Source organism: Elephantulus edwardii, unplaced genomic scaffold (assembly GCF_000299155.1).
Source record: "Elephantulus edwardii isolate Elephantulus edwardi_28Jun2011 unplaced genomic scaffold, EleEdw1.0 scaffold00135, whole genome shotgun sequence".
In the NCBI taxonomy this organism is placed as follows: Eukaryota; Metazoa; Chordata; class Mammalia; order Macroscelidea; family Macroscelididae; genus Elephantulus; species Elephantulus edwardii.
The window spans coordinates 7595136-7619689 of NW_006399885.1; the positions used below are offsets into that span (position 1 = coordinate 7595136).

The following is a 24554-nucleotide window of genomic DNA, read 5'->3' on the forward strand; positions in this document are numbered from 1 at the left end:
GCAGCTAGTGAATTTTAAACAGCCTCTTTCAAGTTGCCAAGTTCTTAAATACTGCACGGCTCCATCTTGCTATCTTTACTCTCAAACCAAAATCACCACCATCAAGTTGGTTTTAACTCATAGTGACCCTCTGCCGAGTGTCTGAGATTGTAAATGTTTGCAGAAGGAGACTTCTTACCATTCTTCCATGGCATTGCTGATGGATTCAAACTGCTGGAGATGTTCAACCTTTAGTTAACATCACATTTCACCATGGACTTTGCCACTTCGAATCTCTGTCTTTTCTAGTCTCCACTTATCTTACCCACTTAACCCTATATTTTGTTGTGATATTTATTTTAGGTATCATCAGAGATACACCAGGGGAATTCTTGTTGTTGTGGTTCTTGTTATGTGCCCTCAAGTAGCCTGCAACTCATAGCAACCCTATATACAACAGCTCTGAAGTTTGCCCTGTCTTGCGCCAGTCTCACTGACTCAAAAACACCTACCCCATTGCCGTAGTTACTGTATCAATCCATCTTTTCCAGGGTTTTCCTCTCCTGTGCTGTTCCTCCACCCTTCCGAGCATGGTGTGCTTCTTCAAGGATGAGTCCCTCCTGGCCACATGCCCAAAATATGTGAGACAGGGCTTCAAAGTCCTAGCCTCCAAGGAGAAACTTGGTTTCACCCTCTCCAAGACAGCGCTATTTTGTTTTCCTGGTGGTCCGTGGTGTGTTCAAGACTCTTCTCCAGCACCACAACTCAAAAGCATTGATTCTTCTTCTATTATCATTAGTCATTGTCCAGCTCTCTGAAGCATGGCAATAATTGCAAAGACCCTGGCCTGGACCAGGTGCACCTTTGTCTCTAGATTGACATCATTGCTTCTCAGTACTCTGGATAGGTACTCCCTGCCAGCCAGTTTCCCCAGTGCAAATGGTCTTTTGATTTCCTGACTGCTGGTGCCAAGAGTGTTGATCGTGGAGCCGAGCAAACTGCAACCTCAATCTCTTCTCCATCCATCATGGTGATGCCAATTGGCCCAGTGGTGAGAATCTTTCTTTTCTTGATGTTGAGCTTCAATTCATATTGAAGACTACAATCCTTGACCTTCTGCAACTAGTACTTCAGGCCCTCCTTAGTTTCAGCAAGCAAGGTAGTGTCAGCTGCAAAATGTAGGTTATTGAAGAGTCTTTCTCCAATCCTGATGCCATATTCCTCCTCATAAAGCCCAGCCCCCCTGAATTATCTCTTCTTCATATAGATTGAAAAAATTATGGAGACAGGATACATCCCTGATGCACTCCCTTCTTGATTTTGAACCATACAGTATTTCCCTGCTCTTTTCTGAGGACTGCTTCCTGGTTCAAGTACAGATTTCACATAAGTACAATCAAGTGTTCTGGGATTCCCATTCTCCTCAAAGTTAGCCATAATTTGTTGTGATCCACAGTCAAATGCCTTTGCACATTCAATGAAATGCAGATAGATATCCCTCTGGTATGCTCTGCTTTCTGCAAGATCCATCTGACATTGGCCATGTTGTTGTTTGTTGTTGTTATGTGCCGTCGAGTCGCCTGCGACTCATAGCGACCCTATGTACAACAGCCCTAAACTCCACTCTGTCCTGTGCCAATCGCACTGTCTCTGACACTCCCATCCCAATTATCCCAGTCTCTGAATCAATCCACCTCATAGAGGGCCTTCCTCTCCTGCGCCGTCCCTCCACCCTCCCAAGCATGATGTCCCTCTCCAAGGACCGGTCTCTCCTCACTACATGTCCAAAGTAAGTTAGACGGAGCTTCAGAATCCTTGCCTCCAAGGAGCCACCCGGTTTAACCCTCTCTAGGACAAATCTATTTGTTTTCCCAGCAGTCCATGGTATTCTCAATACTCTTCTCCAGCACCACAGCTCAAAGGCATCAGTTCTCCTTCTATCCTCCTTGGTCATTGTCCAACTCTCTGATGCATAACAGGTGATTGCGAAGACCATGGCCTGTATCAGACGCACCTTAGTCTCCAGAGAGACACCACTACTCTTCAGCACTTTGGAGAGGTCCCTAACAGCAGACTTTCCCATGGCAATGCGCCTTTTAATTTCCTGGCTGCTGGTGCCAAGACTGTTGACTATGGAGCCAAGCAAAGTATCTTATTATTGCAACTACTGTAGTTACTACTACTAGTATTACCTTTATTATTTCTAGTAGATTTTGCTATAAAAGAACATCTTTGATTTTTTTTCTCTCTTGGATTTTCTTCCTTTCTATCTCTTTATCTATCTAACTTTATTTGGTTTTTCCTTTTTTTTTTTTTCAATCAAGTATCACTTCTTGAGCTTTATTTTCATACATGTAGATTTAACATCCACTTCCAAAATGGCTTGCTTCCAGAAACTATGAATATGGAGAAATAGCGAAAGTTATACAAGTGTTTGGGACTTTTGTTCATAGAGTGCCTATGAGTCCTCTACAACTCAACAACAACAACAGATTTAACAAACTCCTTAGGAAAACCAACTCTATAAAGTCAAAAGAGCAGTATTTGCCCAAGGAGAAAGCCCTGAGGGCAGGAAGGGGTAGATTAGAGGGATTGATGGAAAAGAATCATAGGGAGGAAGTGAGAACAGTGTGGTTACATGATGGGCATTGTAATTAATATTACAAACAAAATGTATAGGAATGTTTGAATGAAAAGCCAATATGCTTTGTAAACTTTCACTCAAATTGCCATTTTAAAAAATAAAAGAAAAAGATAATTGCAAGGAAATAAAGGTGACTGCTACACATTTCATAGAGTGCTTCATTTCCCCAAACAAAATAGTTTTTGGTGGCTTTCTGTATACTTTCTTTTGGTTTTATTGCCAACAACAGTACTGCAAAACAAGAGTATTTCTGTGCAGGAACTTTTCTTTGTAAGATTTGAATTGCCTGCAATAGGCTTCCTATCCCAATTGTCATGTGTTTATTCATATTTTATCTTACAATGTTGCCTCAAAGAGATGGTAGCTTGTTGACTGTGAAGCTGACCTCTCAATGCTAATGAATCAACTCAGAGGCAGTGTACTAGTGAATAGACAATGACTGGACTGACACTTTGGTGAGGAGTCATATGGCTACTTGATATTTACTTATTGTTGGGGAAACCTTGTTTCCACTTCACTTCTCAGCCATAGGTCTTAGAAGGCATAGTAAATAAAGAAACAGCTCATCTCTTCCCCAGGTGAAACTTTCTGATTAACTGTGTTGTCTGAGTGCCGAGGCTGAGTGTGACAGCTGGTCCAGCCCACCTCATTGGTCCTGTGGCTTTTGGGTCTCCAGACAGGAGTCGGTGCGATCAGCCGAGACGGTTACTGTAGGTTTGGCAATCAGGCAGCAGCTAAAGCAGAGAAGGGTCTTTTTTTCCGAGAAGGAAAAGCCATTTAATAAGTTTGGGTCAGTTTGCTCATAACAGCACTGCATTTGAAGACCAAAAACCCCAGGAGCTTGGCAAGCCAGCAGTGGTTGGCAGACTTTCCCACCAACTCACCAAGTCTGATTCAGTCCAGACAGAGCCCGGCACTCCCAGCCTTCACTACATTTCTTTAATAACATTCCTAGTTAACAAGAAAGTAACGGCAAAGGAATCTTTCCCCCCATTAATCCCCAAAAGTCAAATTTAGTGCCTGAAAGCGCATCTCAGTCCAACGCATTGCACATGGCATGGAAGCCTGACCATCTGTTGGGGCTGATGACTGGATGTGTGGTATACGCAGCTTAGAACTCGGGTCTTCCAAGAATGGCATTAATGTTTAGGAGTTGGACAGTGCTCTCCTTTTTCTTTTAAAATGTATCTAAATTAGCATTTGTATATGAATAACTAGTGTGAAAGACTGATTTTATAGTGTGTCAGAGAGCCACCGTGTTCCTGCCTCATGAATAAACAAAATAAAAACGAAGCTATGTACGTTTGTATAAATATTTTAAAATAACAGTGCGTTCTCATACTTCTGCAGCTTCACCTATGGAAATCTTGCCAAAATGAAATCAAGTTAAAGTGTTTATAATGTCAGAGAAAACCAACTCATGGGTTTTGAAATTTTTCTGTGGATTGCATTGTTGTTGTTGATTTGGGTTTTCATTCCCTACCCCACCACCAGATAAATAGTTCCCATGAAATAAGCAGGTCAGATCATCTAGTGACAGATTATTTTCATGAAGGATGAAATTGACTTGGAAATCTTGAGAATGATTTGGTTGATTGCACACCTGCAACTGATAAAAATTAGTGCCGACACAGCAGAATTCTTTGAAGCAACATGTGGCCAGATCAGTGCCAACTTGGGAAGAATTAGAAAATTCACTACAGAGAGGAAATATCTCAACTCTCTACTAATCAGCAAGATTCATCTCAAGCAAAAAGTGAACATTTTTCCCCATGGTTCAGCAGTGCTTGAACAAAAATTGGAGAAAGGGATGCTAGGTTTTCTAAGATTGCTTTTTCCTTTTGTATATTTCCAACAACTCAGGTGTCTTGGCTGTGCAAAATCCACCCTCACTAGATCAGATTATCTTTAGCTAATAATTTAATTAGACTACAAAATATCCCTTGAAAGTGTTCAGAATCAAAGATGTCACTTTAAAGACTAAGGTGCACCTGACCTAAAGCCATAGTATTTTCACATACCTCCTATGCATGGGAAAGCCGGATGGTGAAAAAGGAAGACTGACGAAAAAGTGATGCCTTTGATTTGTGGTGTGACTGGAGGATACTGAATATACCATGCACTGCCAGGACGACAAGAGATGTCTGTCTTGGAAGAAGTACAGCCAGAATGTTCCTTAGAAGTAAGGATGGTGAGGCTTCATTTCACATACTTATTAGAAGGGACAGCATGCTTAATGAAGTAGTGGATCAGCAAAAAAGAGGAAGACCTTCGATGAGTTTGTTGGTGGCAACAATGAGCTCAAACATAGCAAAGATTGTGAGGATGGCCTGGGGCAGGCAATATTCCAATCTTTTGTACAGGGTTCTATAAGTCAGAATGGACTGTAAGGCAACTTGTTGTAATTTTGTACCAAAGAGTCAGACGACCCATAGCTGACCCTCCAGCATGCTTTCAGAGACACAGGAGGAGATTTCTCATCCTTCTCCCACAGAGCAGTTGGTGGCCTCAAACTGTGCCTTTGGGATTGCAGCGTAGCTTTCACCACCAGGCCACCAGACCTCCCTGGAAGGCAACTAACAACAAATAATACTTGATAAAGATACATTTCAATGCTTCACATCTAATCAATGTATGAATTACATTCACATCCAGTGTTTTATATGTAGAAGTTCTGGTTCTACACGTGAGGCCGTTGAAATGATTTCAACTCATAGCAGCCCCATGTGACAGAGCAGAGCTTTCCCTTACATTTTCCTAGGCTGTACTCTTTAAGGAAACTCATTACTGGGTCTTGTACTCATGAAGCTACAGGATGAGTTCAGAACACCAACCCTTTTGTTTGTAGCTAAACACTTAACCATTTGCACCACTAGAGCTCCTTGGGGCATCAGAATGAGAAATTATTTTTTAAAAGAAAGATGCTTCCTGGCTCCATACACCCACACATAAGAATCATATCTTTATGCAAGTTATCATGCATCATTTTTTCCTTGGTTTTATTTTTCCTTATATGAACTGATAATAAGATATTTAAGTCTTAACAGATTTACCTATTTCTTTAATTCAGGTTTTCTCAAGAGTTAGCACAAATGTAAAGGTCTTTGTCATAAGGATTTGTCCTGTATGTTGCTTATGGAATGCTTAACAAAAATGGACTTCCACATGCTAGATGCTAATACCATTCTACTGCCTGGTGGGACAATCAGAAAGGTCTGCCAAAGGGTCTTCCAAGGACCATCAAATAGGTGAAGTATCTCTGGGGAAGAAAGAATCCTCTTCACTTGAAAACCACTGCTTAAATCAATTATGTAAATTAAACATGAACAATAGTTCAAAAGTTGTAAAACTTAAAAACAGTGCAAGAGTTATACTCCTCCTACCTAGAGAATCCACCTACTACCTAGAAATTATGAATATTAGCAAATTTTCTGTGACTCCCAGAAAAGCTCCATGCATATGTGAACAGATCTATCTACTGTACCCAAGCATGACCACTCAATATCTAATTTGAATTTTTAAAACTTTAGTTTATCTGTGAAATGCTTACACAGATATGCATTAAAACAAAAGAAAGCACTGCTGTGGAGTCAATTCCAAAACTGAAAAAGCCAAATCTGGATTGGATGAAGTGCAGCCAGAGTACTCCATAGAAGCAAAGATAGTAAGTTGTCATCTAAAGGACCATGAGTGCTTGTGACAGGTGAGGTCAGTTTCTGGGAAAAGATGTAATGGTTGTGAAAGTAGAACATCAGCAAAAGAGGAAGACTCTGAACAGCACGGATTGGCACAGTGACTACAACAATGGGTTTAAGCAGAGCAGAGGTTGTGAGGATGGCACACAACTGGGTAGTTTTTCTATCTGTTGTACATAGGGTCCTAGGAGTTGGAGGCAATAGACAAGGTCTTATGATTGGAGCCAACTCAGCAGCACCTAACAGCTAACAGAATGTAACAGATAAAGTGCCCCATTTTGCCACCCTTCTTCCTTCATCGTTTCCAACTTTTGCATTTCAATCAGGTTACCATCAATGCATCTTTTTAAAAATATTATTTTATTTTGTCATGATTGTAATAAAAGTTTACAGAAAAGTTGGATTTTATTTCTTCACTTTTGCACATTTTCCTCCCTCCTCTTCTCTTCCTCCTCTCCCAGTTCACTTTCTTTAAAAAAAAAAAATCATTGTTGCACAATTTCCTCCTTTTGCCTCCCTCCTTCATCCCCCAGTCCACTTTGTAATGCATATCTTATTCCAGATTGTTGTCGTATCTATAATGCCTAATCATATAGCCCATTTAAACAGTCTTTTCCCTTGTTTATTCCAATGCAGTGTTCATGATCTATATATTCTTTTTCCTATTTGAATACTTTTTATAAAATGACATTTAAAGAAGAAATTGAGCAGGCCATAAAAAGACTCCCTCACAAAAAATGTCCGGGACCAATTGGCTTCACATTTAAATTCTACCAAATATTGAGAGAAGATTTATCACCAGTTCTACTTAAATTATTTTTAAAAATAACAAATGAAGGAGCACTCTCAGAGATAGTCTATAAAACAAGCATAATCCTAACACCAAAACCAGGCAAAGATATTACCAAAAAAGAAAACTACAGACAAGTAACTCTCATGAACATAAATTAACAAATACTATAAATATCCTAGTCAATAGAATCCAACAGCACATAAAAAAAATAATAATCCACCATGACCAAGTGAGATTTGTAATTCAAAGTATACAAGGAAGGTTCAACATAAAAAAACCAAAGTCATTCACCACATTAACAAAGCAAAAACTAAGAACCATATGATCCTAGTAATTGATGCAGAAAAGGCATTTGACAAAATCTAACACTCCTTCCTAATTAAGACACTCAACAAAATAGGAATAGAAGGGAATTTCCTCAACATAGTGAAAAGTAATATACACAAAACCAAAAGTCAGTATCATTCTCAATGGAGAAAAACTAAAAGCATTTTCCTTGTGAACAGGGACCAGACAAGGATGCCCACTGTCACCACTTCAATATTGTGTTGGAAGTACTTGTTAGGGCAATACGACAAGAAAAGGAAATAATAGGCATCCAAATTGGCAAAGAGATGGTCAAACTGTTGCTATATGCAGATAATATGGTATTCTACTATGGGTGGTGAAGAGATTGAGATAGTTAACAGTTTTAGTTTACTTGGCTCCACTATCAACACTCTTGGTACCAGCAGCCAGGAAATCAAGAGATGAATTGCATTGGGAAAGTCAGCTCTGACGGACCTCTCAAGAGTACTGAAGAGCAACGATATCAGGCTGAAGACTAAGGTGCGCCTGATCCAGGCTATAGTCTTTGCAATTATGTGCTGTGCATCAGAGAGTTGGATAGGGAATAGGGATGATAGAAAAAGAATTGATGCCTTTGAGCTGTGGTGCTGGAGAAGAGTGTTGGCTAGGAGAACAAACAGGTTTGTCCTGGAGAAAGTGAAGCCGGAATGCTCCTTGGAGTCAAGGATTCTAAAGCTTCGTCTGACATACTTGGAGCATATTGCAAGGAGGGACTGGTTCTTGGAGAGGGACATCATGTTTGGCAGAGTGGAGGGGCAGTGAAGGAGAGGAAGACCTTCGATGAGATGGATCAATTCTATGACTGGCGTGGTGGGAATAAGTGCTTTTAGGATGGCTAGGTTGGCACAGGATAGAACGGCATTTAGAACTCTTGTACATAGGGTCACTATGAGTCGCAAGCAACTCGATGGCACATCACAACAGCAACAACACAGAAAATCTCAATGACTCAACAAAAAACCTGTTAGAGGTGATGGACCAATTTTGTAGGGTGACAGGATACAAGATAAGTATCCAAATATCAGTGTGATTTCTCTACAGTAACAAAAAGAACTCAGAAAAGGAAACCAAGAAAGCGATACCATTTACAATAGCCAATCATAAATTGATATAGTTGGGAATGAACTTAACTAGAGACACAAAAGATCTGTCTAAAGAAAACTACAGCAAAGTTCTGCAAAACACAGTAAAAGACCTAAATAAATGGGAAAATGTGCCCTATTCATGGATAGGATGTCTCAATATTATGAAAATGACAATCCTACCAAAAGCAATCTACATGTTCAACACTACCCCAATACAGATGCCAAATTCAATTTTTGAGGAGTTTGAAAGGGAAATTGTCAAGTTTATTTGGAGAGGAAAGAGACCCTGGATAAGCAAAGCACTTCTGAAAAATAAAAATGACGTGGGAGACACAGCATTCCCTGACTTCAGAACCTACTACCCAGCAGTAGTAACAAAAACAGCGTGGTACTGGTACAGTGATAGAGACATAGATCAATGGAACAGAATTGAAAACCTATGGTGAGCTGATATTCAACGAGGAAATAAAGCCTATCAGATGGGGAAATGACAACCCTCTTCAACAAATAGTGCTAGCAAAATTGGATTGCTTCCTGCAGAAAACTAAAACAGGATTCACATTTCACATCAGACACAAAAATCAACTAAAGGTGGATCAGAGACCTGGGAGTAAAGCCCCAAACCATAAAGTTCATAAGAGACAAAGTGGGACAAGCTTAGAAGGCCTAGTTTATGGTAGAAAGAAGCTGACAAATGTCGCCAGAAATGCGTAGTCTGGAGAGGATAAAATTGTTTAAGGGGACTATCTAAAAATTCAATCTCTGTGTGCATCAAAAACTTTTTCCAACAGAGTGAAAAGAAAACTCACCAACTAGGACAAAACATTTGGCAATACCATCTCAAAAAAGGATTTCAAAACAAAAGTTTACAGAATGCTCCTTGGCCTTCACAAGAAAAAGACTGATAACCCAATTACAAAATAAGCAAAAGACATGGAAATACTTTTCACAGAAAAAAAAATTAAGGTGGCCAACAGACACATGAAGAAATGCTCAAAATCACTGGCAAAAAGAGAGATGCAAATTGAAACCACAGTGAGATATCACCTGACCCCAGTAGAAGTGCAATGTTTAACAAAGTAGATGCTGAAAATGTTGAAGAGGATGTGAAGAGCTGGGAACTCACATACACAGTTGGTGGGACTAAAAATGGTACAGTCACTCTAGAAAGCAGTTTGGAATTTCTTCAAAAAGTTGAACATAGAAATTCTGTATGATCCAGCTATTCCACTCCTAGGAATATACTCCAAGGATAATAGAATTGAGACCCCAATGGAGATTTGTACATCGATGTTCGTAGCAACGTTCTTCACCATTGCAAGAACATGGACACAGCCCAAATGTTCAACCACATCCAAATAGATTGAAAAGTGGTGGTACTTTAACACAATGGAATACTATGTAGTATACAGAAGCAATGATTTTGAAAAAGTACTACATAACTTTGGAGAAACTAGAGAGTGTTATGCTGAGAGAACTAAGTCTCATAAGGACAAATACAGAATGAAACCATTCTATTTTTGTTGTAGTTTGTTTTGTTTAAAAGGGATATATGATTAGGTATTATTGTCATGACAAGAGTCCATAATGAAGGCTGCATAGTGGAGTGGATTTGGGGGGAGGGATTGTAAAACAATGAGAAAATTTTTCTTTTATTTTTCAAAGAGAAAAGCAAACTCAGGGAGGTGGGGGGAGATGGGCAGGGGGAAAAGTGCAACAATGAATGAATAGAAATTCAAAGTCTCTGTAAACTTAAAAAGAAACCATTCTTATAAAAATAGAAGGATAACTAGTAAAACAGGTTTGGAGATCCAAAGTGGGGAGGAGTGGAAACATAGGGCTGAGGATGGGTAGGGCCAAAATCACAGGGTTACACAATTTGGTGGGTGGAGAGAAAAGGTGAAGGAAATATGAAAGACCCAGTAGGGACCTGAAAAGACAGGGTAATGATGAGCATGGTCCAATTTTATAAAATTCAGTGCATGAGAATGACTGTATGAAACACATTGTTAATGAATATAATATTGTGAAACACAATGTATATGAACTTTGTAAGCGAACCATTATAAAATAAAATTTTAAATAATATATATTTCAGTTGTTGTTGTTATGTGCCATCAACTCGCCTCATAACGACCCTATGTACAACAGCCTTAAACCCTGCTCTATCCCTGGCCAATCTTACTGTCTCCAACACACCTATCCCCATTACCCCAGTGACTGACTCAATCCATCTCATTAAGGATCTTCCTCCCTTGTGCTGTCCCTCCACCCTTCTAAGCATCACGTCCCTCTCCAAGGACTGATCCCGCCTTGCAACATGTCCAAAGTATGTCAGATGGAGCTTCAGAATTCTTGCCTCCAAGGAGCAGTTTGTCTCCAAGACAAACTTGTTTGTTCTCTTAGCAGTCCATGGTATATTCAGTACTCTTCTCCTGCACCAAAGCTCAAAGGCATCAGCTTTCCTTCTATCATCCCTAGTCATTGTCCAGCCCTCTGATACATTGCAAGTAATTGCAAAGACCATAGCCCAGATCAGGTGCACCTTAGTCTCCAGACTAATATCGTTGATCTTCAGTACTTTGGAGAGGTCTCTAACAGCAGACTTTGCAAATGCAATTTGTCTTTTAATTTCCTGACACCTGGTACCAAGAGTGTTGACTGTAGAGCCAAGCAAACAAAAGCTGTTAACAATCCCAATCTCTTCATCATCCATCATGCTGCTGCCAGTTAGCCTAGTGGTGAGAATCTTTGTTTTCTTGATGTTGAGCTTCATATTGAAGGCTGCAGTCCTTGACCTTCTGCAGCAAGTGCTTCAGGTCCTCTTCAGTTTCAGAAAGCAGGATTGTGTTATCTGCATAACGCAGATTGTTCATGAGTATACCTCCAATCTTGATGCCACACTCTCCTCATAGAGCCCAACCTCCAGTATAATCTTTTCTGCATATAGATTGAAAAGATATGGAGATAGAACACATCTTTGATGCATACCCTTCTCAGTTTTGAACCATGCAGTGTTTCCTTGCTCTGTTCTGACAACTGCCTCCTGGTCCATGTATAGGTTTCGCGTAAGTACAATCAAGTGTTCTGGGATTCCGATCCATACAGTCAAATGCTTTTGCATAATACAGATAGACATTCCTCTGGCACTCTCTGCTTTCAGCCAAGATCCATCTGACATTAACTATAAAATTTCTGGTGCCATGGCCTCTTCTAAATCCAGCCTACACTTCAGGCAGTTCTCTGTTGATGTGCTGTTCCAGTTGTTTTGGGATAATCTTCAGCAGAATCTTGCTTGCATGTAATATCAATGGTACTGTTCGAAAACTTCCACACTCTGTTGGGTCACATTTCTTTGGAAAGGGAACTCTTCCAGTCAGTAGGCCAGGTGATTGTCCTCCAAATTTCTTGGCACAACTTGGTGAGCACATCCAGGGCAGCATCAGCTTGTTGAAATATGTCAGTTGGTATGCCATCAATTCCTGGGGTCTTGTTTTTTGCCAGTTCTTTCAGATAAGCTTGAACTTTTTCCTTCATTATCACAGGCTCTCATTCATATGTTGTTTCATGAAATTCTTCCGTGTCCACCAATTCCTTTTAGTACAATGACTCTGTATACTCCTTCTTTGTTTCTTTTTAATGCTTCCTGGGTCATTTAATGTTCTGCCCAAAACATCCTTTAGTATTGCAACTGAAGTTTTCAATTTGTTCTTCAGTTCCTTGAGCTTAAGAAATGCTGAGCGTTCAGCCTTTTGATACTCTGACTCCAGCATTTTCTTCTCCCACCCCACCTGAACCACCCTGCAGCGTGCTCATTAATGCAGCTTGATTGCATATTTGGTTAATTCAGACTGAAAAAAATTATAAAAAATCTTCAATTTCCTCCTCTTTTGGCTTTCGCTGTTAGTATTTATATTTGAATAACAGTCGTATTAACAAGTCTTCTTTATATATTTATGGATAATATCTTTTCACTCACAAAATTATACTTCAGTACAGAACTTGAAATTTTCTTTTGAACTATGAATGTAACACTATACCTTCCCAGCAGAGATTCACTTGCAGCAGTAATAGTAGTTTTTTAAATCAGCATACATTCACATACCATGTGATTATCTGATTCAGAGTGGCTAAAGCCAATAAATTTCATCTCACTGATGCCTAGAATATCAGTATTTATGCATACCACTTAATTTTTCACAACTTCTAGTTTCCCAGTGTTCATACTTCATGCATTCCATAGTCCAACTATTAAAAGATGTTTGCAGATGCTTCTCATTTTAATTGACTTTCAATCTGGGCTCTACCTCTAATACTATATAACTATCCACGTTCCTCTGTTGTTCATAGGGTTTTCAGAGGTCTACTATTCAAGATATGAATGGTCAATCCTGCTTACCTTATTCTGGGAGCTCTACTAAAACCTGTTCACCATGAATGACCCTTCTCTCTTGTACACACATGTGGCACAGCTCTTAACATCAAAGCAAACCCACAAGTTATGGCAGTACAGCAAGCTGATAGACAAGTACTGCACTAACTGTAAATAAAAATGAAGAATGCAGATACTCAAATTATAGCTATCAAAGCAGAAGTCAGGTTGAAAACGCTTCCTTCCATTGCTGATGCTTACTTGCTCAAGCCCAAAAGCCTGAAGCAGGGCATGGCTTCCCTATGAACAGTAAATCATCTTATCTAGCACCATCCTCATGATGTGATAGGTTTTTGAAAACTATATCCCTGTATGTGTGATTTTAAAAAAATCCACAAGATTTCTTCTATTTATGAGCTTATTTCCCCCACTTTGCTCAGCTCACATATGGTCTACCTATTTTCCTAGCTACTTGTGGGACTGTCTGACAGAGTCATTCCTATTAGTACCTTTCATACTGCTAGGTGAGCATTGGAAAGTTGGAGGATAAGCAAAAGAGAGGAAGACCCTCAGTAAGATGGATTGACATTGGGACTAGTAATGGGCTAAGATATATCAAAGATGATCAGTGTGGCACAGGATAGGGCAGGATTTAGATTTGTTGTTCTTGGGGTCATTGTGTTGCTATGAGCTTTAGTTGACTCAGTGCCATCTAACAAGAACACCTAGTGGGACTTGTTCTCATTTTTAAGAATTCTACAGAAAACTCAGAAGGAGGAAAGAGTTAGGTTATAAGGCTGAATGGAAACAAAAATCATAGGGAGGAAAGAGGAAGAATGCTCATACAATGTAACGACTGGAATTAATGTGATAAAATCTGTATGAATGTTTAGATGGAAAACCAATTTGTTCTGTAAGCAATTCAAAGTACAAAGAAGTAAAAAGTTTAAAAAACAAAAATTTTCCTATGCTAAGGAAATTAGACCTTTTCATTTTTCAATTTATCTTTGATTTCTAATATTAATCATTTTATGTCTGTTTCCTCCTTTGATATTGTAGGCATCTTCCTTGAGTTCTTCTAACAAAAAGCTACATTGTCTTTACTTATTTCAGACTTACCAAGAGTGTTTACATTTTTTTCTGCCCTATGTCTCCTTTTTTTAGAGACTATTTCAGCCCCAGATCTGGATTCTTCTATAGAGACTATTACACAGACACTGTTGGAATCCTTTCTTGTTTTATTTTGATTACAATGATGTTTGTGTCTAAGCCCTACACTTTTCCTGAGTATTTCTCGTTTCATTAACATTAGCTATCATATATGAAAAATAGCATATGGAAAAGGATATTGACAAATTGGAACCTTTAGACACTGCTAGTGGGATTATAAAATGGTACAGCCATGGTGGAAAAGAGGGTTTTTTGTGGCTCCTCAAAAAAAATTAAACATATAATTACTGCATGACCCCAAAATTCCGCTTCTGTATATACTCCAAAGAATTGAAAGCATGGACTCAAACAGATGCTTTCACACTGATGTGCCCTGCAGCACTATTCAAAAAAAGCCAAACGTGAATGGATAAATGAAGTGTGGTGCATAACTACAATGGGAAATGATAAGCTTTTGTTAATCAGTTGATAATTTGTCAAAAACATTTGTTTATGGAACAATATTTTGTCAGATGGATGTGACATTATTAGCTATTCTATTGTTGTTAAGTTCCCAACTTCTCCCTCCCAGAGTCCTTAGTAACAGAAAGAAAATGTAAATCCTGGTACACATTACACATGGGTAAATCTTGCTATATAAACTTTCACCAACAATGCAATGAAAAATTCTTTTTTTTATTATTGAAAAAAAAGGCAAAAAAGGAACAAGGAGATTTTCCAAAGTCAACATATCTTAGACTTAGAGAAAAGCTCTGTTTTGTGTTGTTTTGTTTTTTAAATAAGGGAATGAGATGGTAAAAAAGACACTTAAAAATTTATTTACCAATTGAAGTATTTAATCCTAATGTATTTAATTCCCAGTGAATCCTATTTTGTACAGGATTTCATACAATATATTGTGTACAGAACAGCAGAAAAAAATATAGTCTTGTGGTATCAGGAGAAAGATTTTGAAATGTTTTCAGTTAAATGTTAGTACCACAGCCAACAATTACTTTAAAACAGAGATACAAATGTATGCAAGCAGAGAAACTAGAATATAATGGAAACAGAACAACTACAAAAGAAAGAGAAGGAGTATGATGAACGTAACCAGTAAGTCTGAACAATGTGCATAGACTTTATTGAAAGGAAACTTAAACTGCTGTGTAAACAAACCAGGGGGGGAAAAGCCACAATAAAATATTGTTTAAAAAAATTAATACCAGAGTTTATCTCATCTCGGGTCACCAGGATGTAGCTATTACATGTTACTGCTTTGGTTCTACCACACTAAGTAAGTCTACCAGGACTCTATCATTTACGTGGGATGTTTCCAGGAAAGGTGGATAGTAATGACAATGTATCCAAATTGATTATAATCCGGTGGGGGTTTGTGGTTGTCTTTGTTTTGTTTATTTAAAAAAAGAGACCCCCTCAAAAAAAAAAAGACCCATTTCAGAGCTTTTGAGTGAATTCTGACTCTCAGTGACCCTGTAGTAGAGGGTCCTCATGCTTGGGAAGGTGGAGAGACAGTGCCAGAGAGAGGAAGACCCTGGAGGAGATGGATTGATTCAGTGACTGGAGTAATGGGGGTAGGTGTGTCAGAGACAATAGAGCTATAGAGCAGAATCTTAGACTATACCCAGTGCTGCATGACAAGGGAATAAAATAAGATTGGCACAGGATAGGGCAAGGTTTAGGGCTGTTGTACATAGGGTTGCCATAAATTACAGGTGACTTGATGGCACATAACAACAACACAGGATGATGTAGAATTGCCCCATCAGTCCGCATGGCTAGATCTTTATGGAAAAAACTGCCACATCTTTGTCCTGTGCAATGACTGATGGACGCCAACTTCCAACCTTTGGGTTACTTGCTGAGTGCTTTAAGCATTGTGCCACCAGAGCTCCATGGCATCCTATTGTATCCAATAAAATCACCTCAATTTTATTCAACAGTATTTTATATTCCATATGCTTTACTGTCTTCCATGCAATTTTTTTACCCGCCATACCTCTTCACCTAATGATAACCTTAGTAGTCTCTAAGAAAGTTTTATTCCCTTGTCATGTAGCACTGGTATAGTCTAAAATCTAGCTCTATAGTTCTTTTTATATCAGTGTTGCCTAAGTAGATAGAATGATAGACCATTTGAAAACACAAGTAGAACTGATGTTAGGTGAGTGAGTTCTGACTCACAGCCACCCCCAGGCAACAAATTGAAACACTGCTTGGCCCTACCCGCCTCATAATTGTTGTATAATTAATAGCCTAGAACTTATTTGTTTACACATCCCATGTTATTCTAAAAGAGACTTTGAGGCAAATTGTTCTTCTGTCATTACATTTCAGTCTTTCCTAAGTGGTTGACATCTAACTAGAGAGGGTAACTGTTGTAGGAACTAAGAATATGCCTCATCAACAGAGGGAGTTTTGTTGGGTTTTGGGGTTTTTTTAATTTATTATTTTTATCTCTTTGAAAAGTCCCACCAAGATCAGTCATCCTTATTTGATCAACAAGATAAAAAGGCATGAAGCGAGACTCCTTTAGGCAGTGAGAAAGTGTTGACACAGCCACAGTAGGAATAAATTAGTTGTTGTTGTTCTGTAAATATTTGCATATTACTACTCCTGAGTTCTTTATGCGACTACATCGATGGAGATCTTAAATCTCAATCTTTCCTCAAATGTTGATGCTTATGATCTTGAAGATTTATGTGTTAGGAAGGAGCAACCGCTCTGGTCCTGTGGTTAAGGAGTCATTAGCAGATGTGTCCAGCTGGTGGTCCACATGCCTCCACTGCTGCTTCAATGAGTGGAAAGCTTTAGGTCAATATTGATATAAAACTTCATGAACTCTCTTCTCTTTCAGCTTTGGTTCGCCTTTGTTAATGGATTTTCTGGGCAGATCCTGTTTGAACGCTGGTGCATCGGCTTGTACAATGTGGTAAGCCTCTCCCACCTCCATCTGATAACATGCACAACTTCAGTGGCATTCCTTGGCTGTTTATGTCTGGGAAGTGTATCTAAGTCCATCATCTCTGTCCACAGCAGTCAGCACACATGCCTTTTCGGGGCCTTTGTTGTTGAGAAACATCCTGCAGAAGCCCAACCCTCCACACATGGTTTCAATCATAGCAGATCATTCCTCAGGAACCCATGAAATTATTAACCCATATATCTTGATAATATACTCTCGTTAACTCCTTACCCAATGTGAAACATTTCCATGTTTTTAACCTGAGTTAAAACGTCAGAACTACATCTAGACTTTCTCTGTTTCACACTTTTGTTTCTGAATCCTTTAAACAGGGATCTTCATAGATGGGAGGTGGTGCATGTCCTCTTTGTCCTTCTTAGAAAAGCATTGTCCTTAGCTCGGGCTGAAATAATGAATGCTGATTTCCAGCCCCTGTGGAGAATGGTAATCAGCTTATTTAGAAATTTTCACAAATCTGGGGTTATTTTTTTCCATTACTGGGCTATAATGAATTCAAAACCTGCAAGTAAATACAAACTACAAGCTAAAATGCCTTTGGGGCTGCTTAGTGTTATCCTGGCACAGAGAGGGAAGGGACTTACAGATTCATGTCTTCTGGTGGATCACAGGCTGGTCTCAGGGGCTGCAATGTCCCACTTACTCGGGACCCTCACTCAAGCCTTCTCTGCCCTGTGTGGGTTCACATTCTGAAAGTTATCGTCCATGAGAATAGATAGAAATTACCAGACCTCCAATAATATAAACTCTGGTGCTATAAATATTTACAGTGTGTGTATACATCTGCGGCTGGCTATTCAAGTCATCCATGCACTCAAAACACTTCCTCCCCTGCCTTTTTTCATCAGCTGCCATGCTGCTCTTTAGAGTTTAAGGGGGCCCAGTGGTTAGCGTACAGCTCCACTGAGTCCCTATTCAAGACTTCTGGTGGTGGAGAGGTTAAGCACTCAGCAGCTAACTGAAACGTTAGCCTTCTGAACCTTCCACCAAGGCCATGAGAGAAGAATAGGCAGTCTACTTCCAGAAAGGGAGCTCTGGTGCTGTGGTCCACAGAGAACTGTGCTACGAACCCAAAGAATGCTTCTTTTTGGCAGTTCAAATCCACTAGTGGCTCCTTGGGAAGAAAATGGCTAGTCTTTTATGCAATTCGCAGCCTTGAAAATGCCTTGGAGGGTCAGCTTGGAAACCTACTGAGGCAGTTCTGCTTTCTTCTGCAGGATGGCTATATGTTAGAATTGAACCAGTAAGTTTGAGGCCCAGGTATGATCTTGAATTTCAACTGTGGAGGTCAGATAACCAGGTTGCCGCAGATGTACTACCCACAGAACGGATTGGCCGCAAAATGCACTAGCCACTTGGCTACTAGACAAAAGCACAAGATCAGGCAAGGTTTTATCCTGTTGTCCCCAGGGTTGCTGTGAGTTAGAGCTGACTTGATGGCACCTGATAACAGGAAACAAAGGTAGCGGGTGTGGAGAGCAGGGCTGATTTGGCACCAGTGTATCCCCTGTTCTGGAAAAACTGCTAACTAGGTTCCACCTGAATTCATGGCCTTCCCTCCTGATACCGAGCGGAGGGCAAAATGAGACAAGATGCATAAAGAGAACCAAGGAGTAACAATTTACCATCGGAGAGGACCACAGTGTCCAAAAGGTGACCAACCACACAAATTCATGCCCAATACATATTTTATAAAGAGGCACCTGAGGCCAAGATGAGTGTTCGTTCTTTAGAGCTAAGGACAGCCCTGGGATCTGTGCAACCAGCTCGTTGATAAATGGGGTCTTGCTTTCTCGTGCTTGAGACATGAGGGCAGGATTCCAGTCGATTTTATCAGCTCCCTGAAGCCTTGGGCAACTGAAATTAATTCAACAAACATTTTCTGTAAGCCCTGTTGGCTCATTAGCTAAGCATTTCGCTGGTAACCCAAAGGTTGATGGTTTGAACTCATTCCGTGGCTCAGTAAGAAAAAGACGTGGTAATGTGTTCCTATAAAGATTAAGCCAAAAACAAACCCACCGCTGTTAAGTTGATTTTGACTCTTGGGAAACTTCCTTCCAGTTTCCCAAGCAGTGGATCTTTGTGGGAGAAAATTGCCCCATGTTTGTCCTACAGAACCACTAGAGGGTTTAAATAACTAACCTTTCAGTTGTTATTGTTGTTGTTGTTGTGTGCCATTGAGTCAGAACTGACTCATAGCTGACCAGTGGGTTTTCAGAGGCCATGAACTTCATGAGATTGTCCATCTTTCTCCAAAGGAGCAGCTGGTGGGTTTGAACCCTGTGCTTTTGGATTGGCCACACAACTCCTCTCCTTAACCCTAAGCCATCAGAGCTGCCCAAAACTTAACCTATCATACTACCAGGGTACCACCCAGAAAACCCTAGGAGGTGCTTCAGTTTTGTCACAGGGGCTCACCGTGAGTCTGAATCCACAGCACCCAGCAAGAACTCCTCTGCGTAAGGCATTGCAAGGCTGTAGGACAGTATTTTTCAAAGTGCGACCTACCGATTACTTGCCAATAATCAGAGTTTGTTTAGAAAAATGCAACTCACTAAACCCCACCCCATCTTAGCAAATAATATCTTGGAGATAACACATTTCAAACACACTCTTCTAGTGACTGTTAGGCCCATTGAAGTTTAAGAGCCTCAGCAGCCTTTGATCTTTAGGACTGGGAGTAAGTTTTACACCCCTGTGGGTCCCATAGACTCTATAGAAATACTTATTATCATCAGCCACAGAATACAAGTCAGAGTGGACAGGAGGTGTAATGAAGTGAGAGGTGAATAGTACGTTTTGACTGGGGAGATTGCAACTCTCTTCACAGAGGTGTTATTTGGATGAAAGTCTGACAGACCGTGATAGGAAAAGGCCAGGATAGGATGCTTCCTGGAGAGGTAACAGCCATAAAGCACATCCATTGAATGGGGAGTCTTGTTGGTTCACAATTCTGCAAACCGTGAACAGTTTCAATCCTATTAAGGTTTGCACTCTTGAAAACTTCAATGAAGGGTCACTATGTATTGGACTCCAGTTGAAATCACCGGGTATGATTTTTTGTTTTACATACAAACAAATATACATAGATATAGACTCAGGCATAGATATATGGAACTCTGATGATGTAGTCCAAAAGGAGTTGTGTTGCTGACCCAAAAGTCATTCCTCTCTGGCATCAAATCCACCAGCTGCTCTGAGAAAGGAAAGGAGCAATCCCCCCCTTTGGAAATGCAATGGAAAGTCAGCAATGAGTTGAGGTGTGTGTGTGTGTGTGTGTGTGTATCTATGGGAAAATGGAAGGAGACAGGATAATATATGTATAAATGAATGAAAAATGGCCATAATTTGCAAATGGTAATTGGTGAGATTTGTTAACTGAGGGGAGTATATCTCAAAAGAAGTCGATCAGGACTGCTTAAAATGAATATATGATTAGGTATTATTTGCATGGCAAGAGAGCAGAATAAGAGCTGCATAGTAGAGTGGACTGTGGGAGGGAATTGTACAACAATGAAAGAATTTTTTTTTTTCAAAGAGAAAAACAAACTGAGAGAAAGGGTGGGCAGGGAGGAAACTGTGCAACAATGAATGAATGAATGGAAATCTAAGTTTTCCATAAACTTTCATTACAATCTCCCTTTCCTAGTGATTGTCCAAAATTCTAGAACAAGAGAAAGGAAATGGCTTGTATGAGTATTATTTTTTATAAAAATTTATTTTATATTGGTTTGCTTACGAAGTTTATATGCATTGTTTCACATTATTCTTCATTCATGTTGTGTTTCATACTATCATTCCCATTCATTTTGTGTTATAAAATTAATCACCATTGATCTATGCCCACCATCCCTGTTTTCCAGATCCCCACTGGATCCTTCCCATTTCCTTTCTCCCCCTTCTCCCATCAGGTTGTATGACCCTGTGATTTGCCCCCTGCTCTCCCTTATCCCTTTGTCCCTACCCTTCCCCCAGCCCTCTTTGGATCCTCATGCATATTTCATTAGTTGTCCTATTTTTAAAATAATGGTCTTATGCAGTATTTGTCCTTATGAGACGGAGTCCACTCAGCATAATGCTCTCCACTCTCTCCCAAGATATGTAGTAATTTTAAAAATCATTTTCCCTGAGTGATGCCTAGTATTTCATTGTGTAAATGTACCACAGTTTATCAATGCATTTGATTGTGGTTGGACATTGGGCCGTGTCTATGCTCTTATGATTGTGAATAACACTCATATGAACATTAGTATACACATCTCTGTTTGTGTCTCAGTATTTGATCAAGTAGGATCTGTTAAAGGTATACCAAATCTGTTGCAATCAAGTCAAATCATGACCCAATGAAGGGCACTCTGGTGACATAGTTTGTATGGACTTGAACTGCAAACTCAAAGGAGTTTCTTATTCACCAGTGACCCTGAGGGAGAAAAATGGACAGTCCCTTCCTATGTTATTCACAGCCTCAGATAACCTCCTGGGGGGTCAAATGTATGTCTGTTCCAATTCAACAGCAGTGAGTGTGTATAAGTGACTCTATAGGACAGAGTACACCTAGACTGTGATCCTTATGGGAGCAGACAGCTTCATCCTTCTTCTGCAGAAAAGCTAGTTGATTTGAACCACTGACTTTTGGTGGCCAAACACTGATTCATAATGCCACCAGGGCTCCTTTTGAAGGAAAACAGAGAGTACAAAATTAAGAAACCTTTCTCAGTGACTATATCAACTAAAGGAAGAAGTTAAACCCACTCCTATCAGTTGTTGTTGTTATTGTTGTTATGTGCCGTTGTCGAGTCGTTTGCAACTCATAGTGACCCTATGTACAACAGCCCTAAACCCTGCTCTATCCTGTGCCAATCGCATGGCCTCTGACACACCCATCCCGATTACCCAGTCGCTGAATCAATCCACCTCATAGAGGGTCTTCCCCTCCTGCGCTGTCCCTCCACCCTACCAAGCATGATGTCCCTCTCCAAGGACCTGTCTCTCCTTACAACATGTCCAAAGTATGTCAGACGAAGCCCCAGAATCCTCGCCTCCAAGGAGTAGTCTGGTTTAACCCTCTCCAGGATGAATCTGTTTGTTTTCTTGGCAGTCCATGGTACATTTAATACTCTTCTCCAGCACAGCAGCTCAACGGCATCAATTCTCCTTCTATCCTCTCTAGTCATTGTCCAACTCTCTGATGCATAACAAGTGCTTGCAAAGACCATGGCCTGTATCAGGCACACCTTAGTCTCCAGAGAGACACCGTTGCTCTTGAGTACTTTAGAGAGGTCCCTAACAGCAGACTTTCTCATCACAATACGTTTATTTCCTGGCTGCTGGTGCCAAGAGTGTTGACCGTGGAGCCAAGCAAACTGAAGCTATGAACAATCTCCATCTCTTCGCCATCCATCCTGATGCTATCAATTGCTCTAGTGGTGAGAATCTTTGTCTTCTTGACATTTAGCCTCAGTCCATACTGAAGGCTGCAGTCCTTGACCCTCTGCAGCAAGTGCATGAGGTCCTCCTCAGTTTAGGCAAGCAGGGTTGTGTCATCTGCATAACACAGATTGTTAATAGATCTTCCACCAATCCTAACTCCACACTTCTCCTCATAGAGCCCAGCCTCTCGGTAAGTACCACAAAAAGCATTTGCGGTAATTCTACTGCTAATCCCAAAACAAAACTAAATAAAACGGAAGAAGAAAGCGTACAAGGAACTGCCAGAGAGACCATTTTGTTTTTTAAAAAAAAATAAAATACAGTGGCTGATTACCATAAATGGTAAATTTCTAAACCAGTTTAATTTTAAATAAAAAATTAGCCAGGAAAACCTGCCATCACTATATAATTCACCATTGCTTTGGAATTTGTAGCAGTTGACAAGAAAATTAAGTAAATACTGGAAAAAATGGAAACTATTTCTGTGCTTATACAAATATGCTCAGAAAAATATAGGCATGTACAGAGACCTTAGAAGCCCTAAGGATGCCAGTAAAGAAATACTAGAACTACCAGAGAATTTGACAAGGTGACCAAATGCATAGTAAATATATAAACGTCAATACTTTGGGGTTTATTTGGGTTTTTTCCTCTTCTCACACTAAAAGTCCAAAAATACACAGGGAATAATCATTCTTTTAAATGCCAACTAAAAATTATATATTACTTAGGAATCATTTTTACAGTATTTACATGAAAACAAAGGAACCCTGGTAGCAGTGTGGTATTTGTTGTGTTGCTAACCTGAAGGTCACCAGCTCAGATCCACTCCTCAGGAGAATTGTGGGCAATCTCCTCCCATAAAGTTTTATAGCTTATGAAATCTAATGGAGGATTAGCAGGAATCAGAACCAATTTGCTAGCACAGAGATTTCTTTCATATGAAAACAACATAAAATCTCATTGTAGGATTTAAACAATATTTGAATAATGGAAAGGCATACTACTTTCTTATATGAGAAGACTCAGTATCGCAAAAGAATTCACTATTCTGAATTTAATATGTACATTTATAGCATTACAAATAGAATCTTTAATTTTTATTGGTTTGCTTAACAAAATTTGTATACATTGTGTTTCACACTATCCTTCATTCACACTGTGTTTCATACAATCATTCCTATTCATTATGTTTTATAAAATAAATCACCATTGGACTATGCCCACCATAATTCTGTCTCTTCAGATCCCCACTGAGTCTTTCCCATTTCCTTTATCCCCTCCCTTCACCCACCAAATTATACAACCATGTCACTTCCCCCTACCCATCCTCACCACTCCACTCTTACCCTTGGAAAAGTTTTCTTGGGAGGGGAATAAAAGGTATTTAAATTGGCAAAGAGAAAGTAAAATTCTCTCTCTATGTAGATGAGATGATAGTATACTTAGAAAACCCTAGAGACTCAGCAGGAAAACTACTGGACACAGTGGACCAATTCAGCAAAGTAGCAGGATACAAGATCAACATACAAAAATCAATTGGATTTCTCTACAGTGACAAAGACAATACAGAGCTGGAGCTCAGAAAAACAATACCCTTCACAATAGCTAATCACAAGATTAAATACTTGGGAGTAAATGTAAATGGAAGCACAAAGGATCTGTTCAAAGAAAATTACAAAACATTATTACAAAAAACAAAAAAAGAGAACTTGTCATGGATAGGAAGACTCAATATTGTGAAAATAGCAATACTACCAAAGGCAATTTACATGTTTAATGTAATCCCAATACAAATACCAATCCCATTCTTCAAGGAGATGGAAAAAGCAATTTCAGGTTTCATTTGGAATGGAAAGAGGCCCCGAATAAGCAAAGCACTCCTTAAAAATAGAAGAAAGGTAGGAGGTATATCACTCCCTGATTTCAAATCCTACTACACTGCCATGGTGGTTAAGACAGCATGGTACTGGTACAATGAGAGAAACATAGATCAATGAAATAGAATTGAGAACCCAGAGATCAGCCCATCTATCTACGGTCAACTGATTTTTG

At 39.7% G+C, this 24554-nt stretch overlaps 1 protein-coding gene across 2 annotated transcripts in view; it reads left to right on the plus strand.

Annotated features, from left to right (window-relative positions):
- Positions 1–24554, plus strand: part of ATP8A2 (ATPase, aminophospholipid transporter, class I, type 8A, member 2) — a 720462-nt gene that overhangs the window by 452001 nt on the left and 243907 nt on the right. The window contains exon 27 of one of the 2 annotated variants that reach the window (XM_006894116.1): positions 16944–17018. The exons of the other annotated variant lie outside the window; for it this stretch is intronic. Coding sequence (XP_006894178.1) covers positions 16944–17018 — 75 coding nt within the window. The remainder of the gene's footprint in view (positions 1–16943; positions 17019–24554) is intronic. 2 annotated transcript variants of the gene reach the window in all.